Source organism: Epinephelus fuscoguttatus, linkage group LG17 (genome assembly GCF_011397635.1).
Source record: "Epinephelus fuscoguttatus linkage group LG17, E.fuscoguttatus.final_Chr_v1".
Taxonomy (NCBI): domain Eukaryota; kingdom Metazoa; phylum Chordata; class Actinopteri; order Perciformes; family Serranidae; genus Epinephelus; species Epinephelus fuscoguttatus.
In genome coordinates this window covers 38,016,721-38,033,544 of record NC_064768.1, presented here as the reverse complement: position 1 = coordinate 38,033,544, position 16,824 = coordinate 38,016,721, and the positions used below count along the sequence as shown (strand labels likewise).

The 16,824-nt window shown below is 41.0% G+C and overlaps 1 protein-coding gene across 2 annotated transcripts in view; it reads left to right on the top strand.

Annotated features, from left to right (window-relative positions):
* The window catches only part of LOC125904610 (solute carrier family 66 member 2), a 44,864-nt gene that overhangs the window by 17,143 nt on the left and 10,897 nt on the right, over window positions 1-16,824 (top strand). For both annotated transcript variants that reach the window (XM_049602152.1, XM_049602153.1), the window contains one exon: window positions 2,707-2,923. In XM_049602152.1, the coding sequence (XP_049458109.1) occupies window positions 2,707-2,923 (217 nt within the window). The remainder of the gene's footprint in view (window positions 1-2,706; window positions 2,924-16,824) is intronic.

Genomic DNA, 16,824 nt, shown 5'->3' with positions numbered 1-16,824 from the left:
ATTACACACAATTTCTTTCTTTCTTTCTTTCTTTCTTTCTTTCTCTTTGCTCCATCTACTGTACAGGCTCTTCCCTGGAGGCCTATACGGGCCTATAGGCCTCCTTAGATGTGCTTCTTAGATAAAGAGATCCTCATTTAAACATGATTAAACGAATCAGCTGTATTGCATTAGAGGCTTGCAAAAATCCCATTTAAGATCCGGCAATAAAGAAACATCTTTTGCTCTCAGCCATGATTAGATTTCCATGATGAACTCTTTCAGTGTCTTCTGCTCACACATTAAATTAAACAGAAAAGAAATTAGAGGTAAAGATGTCTGGCATTGCTTATTGCACCTGTTCCCTCATCAGCTATAGTAGTACCTGAGGCGATTGCCGCTCCGTGGCCTTGAGATATTATCACATTATGATTAGTATTGGCTGTGTTTCTTATTACAGGAAGCTGGTGTTGTTGTGCTCTGAATCTTTTGTCGTTTGAGAAAAGCAGAAAAGAGCGGTGTTAGGGCAGAAAGCAGAGTTTGAATTATGCATCAGTGTCCAGGATCCCGCCCAACCATTTACTACTGTTTGGAAAATACTATAACCTCGTCCTCAGCTGACTGTCACCCTCCCTCGGGGCTTTTTACCGCCATCACCCTTCCTAACAAAGCCAGCCCAAATGGCTCCAAATTGTGTGCAGTTCAGGTGGCCTATTTGCGGCAGTGACATATAGTTTCTTCTCAGTACGAGAAGGGGATTGTGGGAGTCGTGTGAAAATTCACAGCTCTGGCGTGAAGTCGGTTAAAAATGCTCACAATAATAGAGATTTTGCTTCCTTTTGTTAAGTAGATACTGCTCACAACCGAGCAGATGGGGTTAGTAGATAATTATTTCCTCCTGTGCTGGAAAAATGAGGAGAGCGAGCAAATCTGATTAAATACAAGTACAAAAGTGTCCTCACAGCTGACTAACTGAAGCTGAAACCACGAGTTGTGCAGTTTCATACACTATCAAACTGTGACACATTAATTTTAATGACATTGTCTTAGTTACCAATTGTCTCATTATACTGGAATTTCTGACGTTGAGAAAGTACCTTGAAAAATATGGATATTGGATTGGACACTGGATCCTTCATTTCCCATGATGCAACACAGGAGTGGGCGATACATCAATCGTGGATTGTTCCATGTGGGATGAATTAAGTTACTATATCGCAAACATTGAGTATGAACTTTGTCATTCGTTTAAGCCAAGAGCATGAGACTCACTTTAGCATTTGTTTTCTTGTTCTCTCCCTCTTACAAAAGCAGAAAAAAAAAAGACGCAAAACATGATTCGTCACGCACACTCTCCTGCCCACGCAGACCGCATGTTTTTGTATCTGTGGGGCTCAAGATAACAACTGTTTGGTCATGTTTTGCAACCATGGAGCACCGCCATTAAAGTATTTATTTTAGTTATTTATTAACATTATTACAGTACATTAACTTTTATTTATTTATTTATTTATTTACATTGCCGACTAAGAATTTTCCTAGTCGACCAATAGTCATCATTTAGGTCCATCAGTGGACTAGTCTCCTGCATGTTTCTGATATGAATGTAATGATTAAATGATATATTTTGGTGGTTTGAGTTGAAGGTGTGAGAAAGAATAGTATCAGTAACATTGTTAACACTGTGCTACATTACAGAGAAATACAAACCGTACTAATGAACCTTCATTAATATAGGCCTATATTTTATCTCCAAGTGCACGTCACACACTGAGCGAGCCGCCTGTTAATGACGCTGTGGGCTAATGGGCATGTAGCTACTTCCATGTTTCAGATGATACGTCATGTTTGTAGTCGACCAATGAAGATGAGTTTACATATCACCTTGGGTTCGTCCTTCACCTTCTCAAAATGATCCCACACTTTGGATTTCCTGCCCGACATGTTATTAACTAGCCTGTGGAATAACTGCAGGTACCAGCCCTGGAAATGAACCTGACTCCTGTCTGACTGCTGAGCGTGGACACTTCCTGTGTCTGTCCTTTCAAAGTAAACTCACACATGCTCCACTCATATAGGTTTGAATTTATTTTGACAAGGCGCAGCTCCTTATAGAGATTCACGTTTGTTTTGTTTTTCTAACCTTTGGTCAACTACTAGGGGACAGCCCTAGGGGACAGTTCGTAATACAGGCTTTTTGTTATAAATGTTATCTTGCAAACCTAAGCTGAGGTTACCTGAATGACATCATCAGGGTTATTTTGCTCCCTCCAGAGCCACAAAAGACATTATACAGCTGACCTTACACTTACACAGACCTTTGTGCCAAACTAGTGGACTGAAAAGCAAACTCATTACCTTGTTGTTTGTTCTCTGGGACAACAGCAACACTTTTTTATTTTTGGATGTCATGAATATTGCATCCTTTCTGGGCCACTAGCTAGACTTTTGACTTTTAGTTAGTTCGTCCTCCAAATTCCCTTTGGAATGAAACTCATCTACTGTAATGTCTCTGAAAAAGTACTTTTTCTTCTCAACTAGGAACAGCATTACTGTTGCATGTCTGTCTTTTAGAACGGCTTTGCTTTACTGTCTTTATTCTAACAGGGACGGTGCCAGAGTGCCAGAACTGGCCAGCTGGTTGAGAACTCCCTTGAGTCGCTGGTTGTTAAAAAATAATAAATTCTGTGGACTCACTTGTGATCTCCCTGTGTTGTGCACCTTTAGACTTTGACTGGGGCTACTTCTGGTTGTGGAGTCGCTTCGTGGACTACATCCAGTGCGTGCTGGCGTTCACGCTGACGGCAGCCTACATCACCTACCTCTTCCTGGACTCTGCGCTGTTCGTGGAGACCCTGGGCTTCCTGGCTGTCTTTACTGAGGCTATGCTGGGCACACCGCAGCTGTACTGCAATTATCAGAACAAGTCTACAGAGGGCATGAGGTATGGATTTACTGAACATCCTGGGCTGAACTGACACTAACTGGGGAGGGGAGTGAATAATATATTTCTCATATTTGTAGACTGTCTGTGCTCAACAAAGCTCCAAATCAGCCCTATCTCACTGTGCGATCCAGAACCACCTTCTTGCATTGACAGCCAAAGATTTCACCTTGTTTCTCTCCCTATTGTTGACTCTGATCTCACACGGTGTAAATGCACTTTGACTGCCAAAAGGTTATTTGTTGTCACTCTTTCTGTTTCCTCAACCATTCGGCTTTGAGTATAATTTACCAAATGTCAGTCAGATGGAAATCAAAACAAAGCTTGCATCCTTGATTAATGATAATGTCTTTATCCTGATGAGTGCTGTTTTATGAGTGCCACTTACATCACAGGCAGCTCTGAGGGCGTCGTACTGTAGTGCACACTTGTGAGTAATGGCTCCAGATTATATTGTCTCACATATGATCATTAACACTGACACATGCTTATTAAGTATTTCTGGCACCTGTCGGGCAGGAAGTGAGGACGGGGCTCCTGACAGCTATTTATTATGCTAACGTAACTGACCCTCGGAAGTTACTCTAAAGATCAATATGGTAATGAGGCATTCTGTCTTGCTGTATCTACGGCTAATGTATCATTTTGGCTCATTGATGTTGATTTGTATCAAGTCTCAGGCTGTAATTAGAGGCGCTGACGTTTAATAGATTTTTGAAAGTGTATACAGTTTCCAAATCTATACCACTCGCTGTCTGAGCTGTAGCCCTGGAAATGGCTTTTCAAAACAGTAAAGACAGCTTTGAAGATCAAGGATTTGGGAGGATATTTTGGCAGAAATGGAATATAATGCAATGAGTCTGTTTTCTTTAGTGTATAATCACCTGAAATTAAGAATGGTTGTGTCTTTCTGTTACCTTAGAATGAGCCGTTTATATCTAAATAGGGAGCGGGTCTTTGTCCACAGAGTCCACCATGTTGCACCGCTGTTTTCTACAGTAGCCCAGAATGGACAAGACAAACTCTGGTTCTGGATAGTAGGGCTGTGCAGTATACCGGTTCGTACCAAAAATCGGTATTTATTTTCGTTATGATATGAACTTTTCATATACCGCAATACCGGTGAATAGCCCAAACAATGTCCAAAACCTGCGTGGTGGGAAAGTCTTTAGCACAGAGAAACGTCTAGAGGCAAGAATGGCTGCCGGAGAGACTCCTGAAAGCGAAGCAACTGCACACGATGACCCAGAAGAACTCATAACAAAAAGAGCAGTGTTTCCCCTATATGCAACTAGCAGCGGCGCGCTGCCGTTTACAATTCTTCTCCGCAGTGAATTAGGATTTGGCAATATGGCCTATGAACAATATCACAATATATTTAGACTTTATCATGATACACAAAAATATATCTTGATATTTTGAAATCTCCTCTGTTGATTACTGAAATAATAAACCACGAAAGAGACTACAGTTACAATAATCTTACATAAAATAGCTGCTCTTATGTAATAAAGTTAAATGAAGTACTGTAAATTAAAGTTAAATAAAATACTATAAGAATAAATTAAACAAAGTACTGTTTTAATAAAGTTAAATAAAGTGCACTTATGATAAATGCAAGTATTGTTATAATAAAATAAATCAAAGCAGAACCCATGATGCTTTTATTTTGAAGCACTCAGCTTGTCTCAGGCGAGATGTGTTGATGTTTTTGCTGTGAACTTGAAGCTTTCTGTCAGCAATTAAATATTCGATAAACTGTTACCGCAGTGCAGTCAAACGTGAGGGGTTATTCACAGTGGGTGGTAAACGAACCAGCAGCTTGCCAGTTCATATATTAATAGTATTTGCAAGTTGCACTGGTGCTCCATGGTCGCAAATTGTGTCTAAATAGTTGCAGTCTGGAGACTTGCAAATATCAAAACACATGCCTTGTCTGCTCACACAATCGTAAAGCTCGATAAAAGTTAAACTGTTACCACAACGCCGTTAAACGAGAGGATTTATTTACTGTCAGCTGGAAACAAACTAACAGCTCCCTAGTTCATACATTAATAATATTTGCAAGTCACAGTGGTGCTCCATGGTCACGAAATGGGAGTGAATAGTTGCAGTCTTGAACCTTGCAGATACGATGACACACGCCTCACCTGCTCACACACTCTTGCAAAGGAGAGAGTGGTCTGGATGGGAGTGTGTGTGATGTATTATGTCTGTGTGTGTATGTGTGTGTTTGTGGGTGTGTGTGCGCGTGCGTGTCTGAGCCATAGAAGAGAGCGAGAGGGGTAAAAACACGAAGTGCGTCTCATGACAGTGGCTTAATAAAATGAAGCGACAATTTATACTCTAGTTGGCAGTTAAGTCATTTTATACCTTCCATGTGGAACAAGCCATGATAGATTGAGTATTATTGATATGTTGCCCACTCCTACAAGGAATTTGCACCTAGCCCATGGAAGACGTTTCGCTGGTTGCAATCTACAATCCTCACTGCTAGATGCCACTAAATCCCACATGCTGTTCCTTTAAGTGGCACTTATAAACAGACAGTGAGAAGCAAAGAGACATAAATGGATTTACAAAGAACCCAACAGCACCACAAGATTAAAAGCAGATATGGGCTAACAGAAATATGATAAAGAGAAATGTTGAAGTTGTAAAAAAGTAATTGAAAAGATGAAGTTGATAACGTGTGTATTAAAAGACTTGCGTGTTTGAGATTGTCCACATAGCACACAGGCCTGATAAAAAGCTTTTTCATGGTGTGTGTGTCCTGCCTCAGAGCAGTGTGTGTCCCCCTCCCCAGTCTCTCTCTGCGCTGGTTGGCTTTCTGCAGCAGACAGATAACAGAGCTCCAGCAGGGCTGCCTGTCCACTTAACCGGCCATGACAGCTCCCACACTGGGCTTTCCATACCCTCTCTGTCCCATGCCTTATTTATTTTTGATTTTTTGCTACTTCCTTCCCACCCGACACTTTGCCTGTCACCCTCATTGTTCACCAAGGTGTCTACTGTATGTGCTTACAGGAGGAATCCAGCATCCGATACTCTTATCGCCAGTACTGTTGGATTCCATGATTTATTTTGTGATAAGCCACCATTTGGGTGTTCCTGACTTTAAATGACATCATGAGTCAGTTGTATTTTCTAGTTTCCCAGCATGCATTTCAACAACCCATGCACTATAGTCATAAACATACTTTCAGTCAGGATGGACATAAGAGTGTATAAATATAGATAGTAGCTGGGGAGAACGTCTGTGATCACGGCTGCACCCTGTACTCAAAACACAACATTTTATGTGGTTGCAATGCAGTCTGGTCTATTTATGTCTACGGTAGAGTCCCCGTCCCGACAACAAAACCTAATGATTGCCATTGATGTTTCTGAAAGTGCCCAACAATTTTCTGCCGTCAGACCCAGCAGCAGGAGTATCATGTCGTGTACATTGGACAGACACCCACAGAGATAAAATGCACCACCAGACAGCACAACGGATACAGAACGAGCTGTTTTTAATTACCTCCTTAACACTTTACAGTATTTCACAGTTCCTTTGGCTCAGTTTTCACAACATGTTTCAATCATAGACTATATATAAAGATGGACATCATGTCTCCAGCTCCTCACACTGTACAAAAATGAAGCCAAAATATCCCGCACACAAGAGGTGTATGTTGTGCTCATGGAACCAGAGTCTTTAAGTTCCTACCCAATCACAAGCAGCGCCTTTGGTCATGAACACATTTGTTGACACACACACATGTCAATCATGAGGTCACACCCCCTTTATAAAGCATCAACCAACTAATTAAAACCAAACCTATCAGAAAAATGAACACCTACACAAACATCAGTGTGATGAGAACGACCTAGAATGACTGGATCTTTGCGATAGATTAATTTGACATGCGATTTTTCAGTTTGGCCCATGTCCATTCTGCCCATATGTAAGAGGCGGGCTTTATGAGCTATACTGCAGCCAGCCACCAGGGGGTGATCAAGATGTTTTGGCTTCACTTTTAGGATACTGTCATGTCATCCATCTTTAAATACAGTCTTTGGTTTCAGTGTGCAAAACTTGGTGACACTGGTGGTTTCTGTGTTAAAGGAATGGCACCAGAGGGGCTATTTTTGGTTGAACAAACATTTTATTACGATAATTGAAACTTGAAACCAATTTTAAATCAAAGTTTGTCTCAGAGTTTGACCACTGCAACCCTTCTTGAAACATTTTTTTCTTCCAGCGGAAGTGTGTGTAAAAACTCTTTCTTTAAAAGTAACTAAAATAAAATTGAGATTCTCTGTCTAGTTGGATTTTTTTTCAATATCATAGTTAAGAAAAACATTCACAGTATAATAACCGTCAATTTTAATATCCTGGTATACCGTAAAACCACTATACTACTGCAACCCTAGCATCAACCTAAATAACCAAGCACCAAGTAGTATCCAAACTTCTCCATTCAAAGAACACTTTATTTTGATCCTCTTTGCAGCCAGATCTAGAAAAATACTATCATCAAATACTACTATTGTTTGCAGTCACTCACTGCAAGCGGTTTCGGATTTAATGTGACATTTCACTGGCTCATTACTGCAGCGATTACAGGCAACAAAGTCCGCAGCTCAGCGTGCCCATGTGACACAGAAATATTCAAAAGTATGTGGTGTCTGGCGGCTTTTCACGCAGCTGAATGCTACTTTCAAAGCACTCTAATGAAAGAACTCAAATGAAGTAGTGATACTGGTATCACTGTAAGGGTACTGGTATTTTGTACTGGTATCGTAATGTCTTTAACAGTACCCAGCTCTACTGTTTACAGTGAAGTCCAACAAACTTGGTCAGTAATAACTGCAATGGCACAAGTAGTTTCCACACAGCAGCAGCACATAGTAAAGTTGTTATTCTTTTACTGTCTTTTCTGCCTGTCAAAAAATTACCAAAATTTGGATGTTGAATGTTTATCGTTACCTGTGGCTGCTTCACAATGAAAGCCACCCTGTTTAACCAGTTACATGCTTTTAATGTGAAGCAAAATGTTCAGTTTGCATCAGCAGCAGCTAAATACAGCTTTGATTTGATGTATGGAGAGCAAATAGTAAACAGTGAGGGGGATAACAGTGAGATAAGTACGTCCTGATTACATGTTTGCATCATCCATGCCTAGGTAGGCAATCTAAATCCAGCATAGAAATGGCGGACCCTGCCGCAAGCAATAAAAACTGCTATCATCAAATACTATATTTAAAAATGCAGCAGTGATCAAAATTAATTGATTAATATAAGATGTTGTAATGCTCTGATAAATGTATTGTAGTCTGTGTTACATAATGTGATACAGACTTTTTTATTTTCTGTGCTGTGAGAGATTTTAAGATCAAAAACAAGTGTGTTAGTTTTGCAGATTGAGACTTAAGATATAGAGCAAAATTAATTTGAAAATACTGCAGCACCCAGGCAAAAAGAAACATGAAGCATGACGACATTTCCTCTCGTCAGTTCTTTTGTCTTACCCTGGAACATATCCTGCCAGCCATCAGCCGGTGCAGATAAAGCTGCCTTAGGAGGCACAGGACATTGTCATTTCCAGTTCTGTTTATTGTTTGTGTCCTCTCCTCCCTCTGTGCACAACCTGTTGAGTCTGGCAGGCTGTTGCTAGGTTACTTTACCTCAGCGCTCCGTTCAAGGTTTCTGTGTGTGTGTGTGTGTGTGTGTGTGTGTGTGTGTGTGTGTGTGTGTGTGTGTGCGTGCGTGCGTGTGTGCGCGTGCAGGCATAAAAAGGAAAATTCTATAAAGTGAGGATGTTTTGCTTTTTAAAGTGCAGTCTCTAAGTGCTAAGATCGTAACCTTGAACCTGCTGTAGGTACAGGGGAAAGATCTGGTTTGTGTTTATGGTGAGGGTGCATTTGAGCACAAGTGAAAGTTAGGGAATGAATGAATGTGTGTTTGTGTGAATGAATTAGCAAACACATGCATTTTGCAGAGAAGTAACAGCAGAGTGCCCACTACTGCACGTACATCAAACAAAACAAACAAAAAAAAGATTCCATGCAGCACGTCGGTGTGGAAAACCATCCTCCCAGTTAATGGCCCGACCAGTATGTCCCCGCTCCAGCCGGACAAACATTTGTAACAAGTGTCAAACTAATTCCAGTGACTGCAGTATGCCGCTTCACTAACTTATATATCCTCCCATGTAGGCAGTGAGAGCGGGGTTGCCAGTAGAATGAGTCATATTGGATGTCCTCAGTATGTATACACACCAGCACTGCACCATGACACACTGTCAGACAGGCTGAAGCAAAGCAGTTTTTAATAATGAAATATTGACAGAGTTCAGGGGGAGGGTGGTGAGTCCTGCGTTGGTGGACGCAGCTAAAGGTACTTGGTATTGGTCAGGTGTTAATTGACCCCCAGGATCTGTGTTCAGCTCTCTGATACTGTCTGACACTGTTAACTGCTCTGGCACCATAATGAGTCCGTAGAGCTTTGCATTAATGTCGCTCATACATTTTGTATGTGATGATAGCACTGCTCTCTGTCCCATCCAACTCTTTTTTTTGACACTCAGTATTATTTAACTGCTCTTCTTCTTCTCTTCTCCCATTTAACTTTTGTAGTTTGCAAGTTTAGATTCCGAAATGCGGCCCTTTGCTGCACCTCGTCCCCTCTCAACCTGTCCTGTCTAATAAAGGCATAAAAAGCCACAAAAATTATCTTAAAAAAGACAGACGTTAGCGGGTGTTAGCGGGTTTTTTGTGCAATGGGAAAGGGGCTTGAGAGTTTGCTAACTCTTGGAAGTAATGCGCGCTTATATTTTTAGTTTTGAAAAGGCCTTAAAAGACACCACAGATCAAACTGTTGAGGTAGTGAGGCGTCTTCATTACAGCTCTACACACATCACTTCAGCATGTGGAGCAATCCAGAGATTGACAGGAGAAGTGTGTGTGGGTGAGAGGTTTAGAGAACGTTCAAATATAACACTTATGCTTTACTCCAAAAGTATCAGCTATATGCGCAGCTCAACTGTAACATATTGTGGTAGAATTAAATATAATACCTTTGTGTAAGCGTTGAGGCAATGACACTGTTGTCAATAGCCTTTTTCACACTGATAATATTTAAAGAGGATGTTGTGAATGTACTCCTCCTCAGTCTCAGCCTGTGTGTGCTTTCTCTTTGGCTCATAACCATGTTTGATTTTGTTTATTGTCTTTTCACTCCTTCCACTAGTTGCTAGTAGCACAAGTCAAAATTTAACCCATATTTGGACAGAAAAAATGGCGCCTTGTTTGCGTCTATACAGCGAGCCACCTCCTGTGTTTTGTGCATCTACCCGAGGGCCGTGTCCTTTTTACTGAGTAGGGTTATCACGCTGTACTCTGATGCAATTATCAAGCCCATACTGCTCACACACAGTCACCGGCAGCACAGACCTCTCATTTTACAGCTTAACAGAACCCTCGAGAAATGGTGAAAGAGGCATAATGGAATCTTTAAAAAGACAATGGTCACGATTCATTAAATTAAAAATGGAGACAAGAAGTGAAAAGTGTTATCATGGCCTCATTTTAAATTTCTATTAATTCCATTTTTTTTAGAATTTAGAATTTAGAAATGTTCTTGAATGTTTTGAGCTGGTTAAAACTGGATTCGGAACCCAGTGAAAACATCTCAGCTGGTGCTACCGTAAATACTTGAAAACAGATATTTTATGGAGGACATTAGGCCAGATAAAAGACGTTTTGGTGTTCAGCGTGTGGGAGGGATGACATTGTTTGGAAGTTTTTACGTTAATAGTTTTTAGGCTGCTGCTATTATTAGACGGTCTCTAGCTTGGAGAGCCAGAGGTACATGCTGATACTCACCAGCCTGCCATAAAACAAATAAAATACACACAGACAAAGACAAAATGGGGAGATGGGACATTTAGACAGCCAACTGCAGCCTTGTAAGGCTCGTGGTCTTGAGCTGCGTCCCAGTATGCTAGATAAGAGTGCCAGAGCCTTATTTAGCCTGCAGGCTGCTGTCCACACACACACACACACACACACACACACACACACACACACACACACACACAGACACAGACACACAGAGCCGCGTGCTGGGATAGATCTGTATTGACTACTGATGCTGCTGGGCTGTCACCCCTGGGTGCGGGTGCATGGTGCTGCTGTGTGCAGCTCTGGCTCCCTGCGGCGAATCTCTGCAGCTGGAGAACCTTCAGATCATCTATCCAACCCTTCCTCTCTCCATCTGCTCACATCACTCAGAGGGCTGCTTTCTCTTTATCAGGGTACATGAAAATGAATCAGTTTGTTTCTGTTCCTTCAGGGTGAAAGTCCTGTAGAGATTTGACGATGGCAGTGTAAGGGAAACAGCTCTGCACTTTGTATGCTTTGAGTTTTTCTCACAAAATAAATCACACACGATTCAGTAAAAGCAAAAGACGATACAGATGCTATAGGGAACGGTCACAAAGAACCACAAAATGAAAATTTCAACTACAAAAGTCTAGCAGTAGAGTACAAATTAATGCATTATGTTTTTGGGTTGTCTGTCCCTCTGTCCATTGATCCGTCCGTCCGTCCGTCTCATTGTCGTGAATGTGATATCTTACCTCACCTCATTTGACACAAACGTCCACTAGAACTCAAGAATAAAATTGTTAGATTTTGGTGGTCAAAAGTCAAATGTCACTTTGACCTTGCATCCATCTCATTCTCGTGAATTCAGCGCCACATCTCAGGAACAGAAGGGAAGACATTTGGTCAGACACTGAATTGGTGCCATCTTGAAACTGTGCTGATTGTATAGATCTGGGCTGCTGGATTGAAGATGTGCGTGAAGCATTCATATTTTAGAATATGTAGCTTCTTTGCAGCAACATCCATAAACTGTCATGGCTGCATATGACTCTTTATAAACCCACAACTGCGGAGCAATAATTCTAGTTTTCATCTGGTATCCTGATTAATTTTAGTTAACCATAGCATATTGGGTATGGAAATAATCTGCAGATGCCCTGGTCCAAGATGAGACCAAACTTGACCAAACAGGAACACAGGCCGAAATGTGGCCTGCAGCAGACAGTAAGGCTAAATCCAAATGTACAGACTTTGCCACACTAATCAGACTTGCAGACTTTGCGGCCTGTTCCTTTGAAGTCTGGAAGTACTGAGTGCAGCTCTGATCCACAATTCGTCCAGTCCACAAGTGGCTTCAAGTGGCAGTGATAAGGATTACAATATGTACAACTGAAGACTGCAAGGGCTTAGTCCACAAGTCCAGAGTGGTGGTGGACATTTGGATTCAGCCCATGGCATCGTGTTTTTAGCTTAGATGGTTGCTTGAAATGTCTTTTGTCACATGATCTTGTCGATCACTTGGAGCTCCTATGCTCCTATTACGAAAAGTTAGGAATCAGCAGTTAATAAAAGCATAAAACAGTCAAAAAAACAGGTTTTTCAACAATTGTGAATCACCACAGCCACGGGCATACAGTTGAAATGTGCAAACAAAATATTAGGCTGATTGGTCCAGTAGTATGTGAGATTAGCTGCAGACTGGTATACACATTCACACAAACACACAACCAAATGCCTAATTGCCTTCAGGAAATAATAAAGTGGCATCTACTCTCGTAAAATAAAAATAAAATTACTTGTTATAGGAAACACAATGCAGGTGCAACTAAGCTGCTTTGGCCACAAAGGGATAACACCCTCACAGCCCAGACCTGGATGTAAGAACATTGAATGATAAGTTTGAGCAAAGGCACAGCGAGAGTGTCAAACCTTAGATCTCTGCAAATATTTGCACGATGATATTATATTTTTCCTTCGATACCTCCAGAACACTGTCCAGTGATACTGTGTGAGATTAACAGGGTAAACCCTCACAATCCAGTTTTACACTCCTTTAAGAAAAGGTTCACATTTTTTCAAGTGCCTTGAAACAGTACTTTGAAAACTCAAAAGTAGTTCTGGTGGTTTGAATAAAATTTGCCTTCACAGCATGGGTTTGTAATGAATAACCCACCACTGCATCAGTGGTACTGGGGCTTTCATTTTTGGATACATAGCTTTAATCTTCTTATCTCTTCAACACTTTTTCTTCCAAATAAATTCCCTCTGAGCTGCATAGTCATTCCCTCAGTTATACCTCCTAGTTTTAAAGTACTTTAGTAAGTGCGTAATGACTCAGTGCTGGGCTCTCCTTTACCTCCACCTTGTGCTCACTGCTGGGGCACAGGAGTTTAGGAATGAGCAGAGTCCCGGCTGAATCCATTTCAGATACACTGGAATGCATAAAAGCTGGAGAGAGACGATAAGAAGTTGAATAGCATAGACTGCAGACATAACCAAGTCTGTTTAGCAAGATATGAGTGCATAGTAACTCTCTGTTAAATGATATATTAATACACCAAATATGTTTGGCTTCCTCAAATGTGGTTCCTGCTTCAAAAGAGGCTTTAGCTTTTTATCCAAACTGGCATACTGTGCTACTTTGTCCAGCTTACAAACGGCTGGAGCAACTAGCTAGGTTTATAATATGTAACATATTTCATATATAAGTAGATTAATGTATGTTATTTATTCTTCTTATCAGTTATCAATTAGTTACTAAACGTAGCTGCGAGCAAGTACCTGGGCATTGGCCATAACAGTGACAAACAAGACAAGCAACCAATGGTAGATTCATGTAGCATAATTAGTTACAGCTAGCTTACTAACTTCAGCTCAGTTTACAGTTAGCTTGTTGGCCACCAGTGCATTGCTCTTGGCTAGTAGAAAGGGTTTTATTCCATTACATCTTTTATTGTTGAGTTAATCAATATGTTAGTTAGTATCATGGATCGCAGTAGCTGGTGAATTAATTTGGCAACCTAGCCAACGGACATATCCACAGTGTTAGTTACAAGCAAGCAGCGGTTAGCCAACTAGCCGTAACTACGCTACAGCGTATGGATTGGCGTTGGTTGCTCTGTAACATTTGCTGATGAAGTTTTTGAAATCGACATGCAAGCTAGCAAAATGTATATAATGGAAAAACAGTGTGTGCACTGTGTTATGGTGGGTGCCAGTTGTTTGTTGACATTAGCAGACTCCATGTCTTAGCTAACATTAGCTACTCCTGACGCTGTTAGCACTGTGGCGGAGCTGAAGAGAGGCAAGACACTCTCAAGCATGCATAAGCTGCATTTACATCAAAAACTTTCTGTATAGTACCTTAAAACCAAGAGTAACCCCTAGACCCTAGATCCGTTTAATATTTTAAAATTACCTATTATGAATTTATGCCAATTCAGTGCCACAGGAAAGTCCTAAATTAGTAAGTAGGCCTATTTTAGCGCTCCCACTTCCCCGTCTGTAGTGTCAGTGGGTTTGTTGAATGGGTTTTAGGATAAATGCCCGAAATAAGGTCTGTAGTTCACACAAGCTGAAGAGGTTTTCATGTTTTGTTCTACAACATAAAATACATTAGTAAATATCCCACTCATTGATTTTTGAAGCTTTACGTGTCTTAAAAAAGGCGGTTGCTAACAAGTGGCTCAATAAGACTACAGAACATCGTTATGCCAAACGCGGCTTTACAACCTTGATATGGCGGTGATTTCAAGTCATGCAACCACGGTGTAGTTTGTTTATAGTCTAACCTTGGCTTTTTACTTCTGGCGATTGCACTTACACTTCAAAAATCATAAAAGTGGAGTTAATTTGTGAGGATCATTGTGTTGTAAGTATCATAAACTTTTCTTTGCCACATATTTTATATTTTCTGTATTAATGAAAAATCCAATGACAAAAACATTGGCTTTTTTTTGAGGGAATCAGGGTGATGCTAACTTCCTGGTTGGCCTACGAATAAACGTCATCCCAGCAGCACTTTATAGACCAAATGACCATCAAAATATACAGTACAGGCCAAAAGTTTGGACACACCTTCTCATTCAATGCGTTTTCTTTATTTTCATGACTATTTACATTGTAGATTCTCACTGAAGGCATCAAAACTATGAATGAACACATGTGGAGTTATGTACTTAACAAAAAGGTGAAATAACTGAAAACATGTTTTATATTCTAGTTTCTTCAAAATAGCCACCCTTTGCTCTGATTACTGCTTTGCACACTCTTGGCATTCTCTCCATGAGCTTCAAGAGGTAGTCACCTGAAATGGTTTCCACTTCACAGGTGTGCCTTATCAGGGTTAATTAGTGGAATTTCTTGCTTTATCAATGGGGTTGGGACCATCAGTTGTGTTGTGCAGAAGTCAGGTTAATACACAGCCGACAGCCCTATTGGACAACTGTTAAAATTCATATTATGGCAAGAACCAATCAGCTAACTAAAGAAAAACGAGTGGCCATCATTACTTTAAGAAATGAAGGTCAGTCAGTCCGGAAAATTGCAAAAACTTTAAATGTGTCTCCAAGTGGAGTCGCAAAGACCATCAAGCGCTACAACGAAACTGGCACACATGAGGACCGACCCAGGAAAGGAAGACCAAGAGTCACCTCTGCTTCTGAGGATAAGTTCATCTGAGTCACCAGCCTCAGAAATCGCAAGTTAACAGCAGCTCAGATCAGAGACCAGATGAATGCCACACAGAGTTCTAGCAGCAGACCCATCTCTAGAACAACTGTTAAGAGGAGACTACGCGAATCAGGCCTTCATGGTCAAATAGCTGCTAGGAAACCACTGCTAAGGAGAGGCAACAAGCAGAAGAGATTTGTTTGGGCCAAGAAACACAAGGAATGGACATTAGACCAGTGGAAATCTGTGCTTTGGTCTGATGAGTCCAAATTTGAGATCTTTGGTTCCAACCGCCGTGTCTTTGTGAGACGCAGAAAAGGTGAACGGATGGATTCCACATGCCTGGTTCCCACTGTGAAGCATGGAGGAGGAGGTGTGATGGTGTGGGGGTGTTTTGCTGGTGACACTGTTGAGGATTTATTCAAAATTGAAGGCACACTGAACCAGCATGGCTACCACAGCATCCTGCAGCGACATGCCAACCCATCCGGTTTGCGTTTAGTTGGACGATCATTTATTTTTCAACAGGACAATGACCCCAAACACACCTCCAGGCTGTGTAAGGGCTATTTGACCAAGAAGGAGAGTGATGGAGTGCTGCGGCAGATGACCTGGCCTCCACAGTCACCGGACCTGAACCCAATGGAGATGGTTTGGGGTGAGCTGGACCGCAGAGTGAAGGCAAAGGGGCCAACAAGTGCTAAACACCTCTGGGAACTCCTTCAAGACTGTTGGAAAACCATTTCAGGTGACTACCTCTTGAAGCTCATGGAGAGAATGCCAAGAGTGTGCAAAGCAGTAATCAGAGCAAAGGGTGGCTATTTTGAAGAAACTAGAATATAAAACATGTTTTCAGTTATTTCACCTTTTTTTGTTAAGTACATAACTCCACATGTGTTCATTCATAGTTTTGATGCCTTCAGTGAGAATCTACAATGTAAATAGCCATGAAAATATAGAAAACGCATTGAATGAGAAGGTGTGTCCAAACTTTTGGCCTGTACTGTATATATGTATGCAGCCTATATATTATTTCGTCGTGTTTAACTGTAGAAAAAACTGTGATATTTGGTTTGCTAAAGCTTGTGATTTGTTTACAAGTCGATTGCTTTTGTTCAGACAGTGCTTAGTAAAGCTTAGTAATGGAATGGAATGGAAACCCAAATCTGTGCAGCACTTGTTCTGTAGAAATTAAGTGGCTTACTTAAGCTCTACTTTTCCTCCTTTGTCAATATCACTTTGTCAAAGTCGTGTCTTTTTACCCTGAAACAGTTCCAAAATACTTGTAGCTCTTTGCCAAGTCATTCATCTTGACTGAGAATAGCCTAAAATAAGAGTCTGTGCTCTAACCTTCA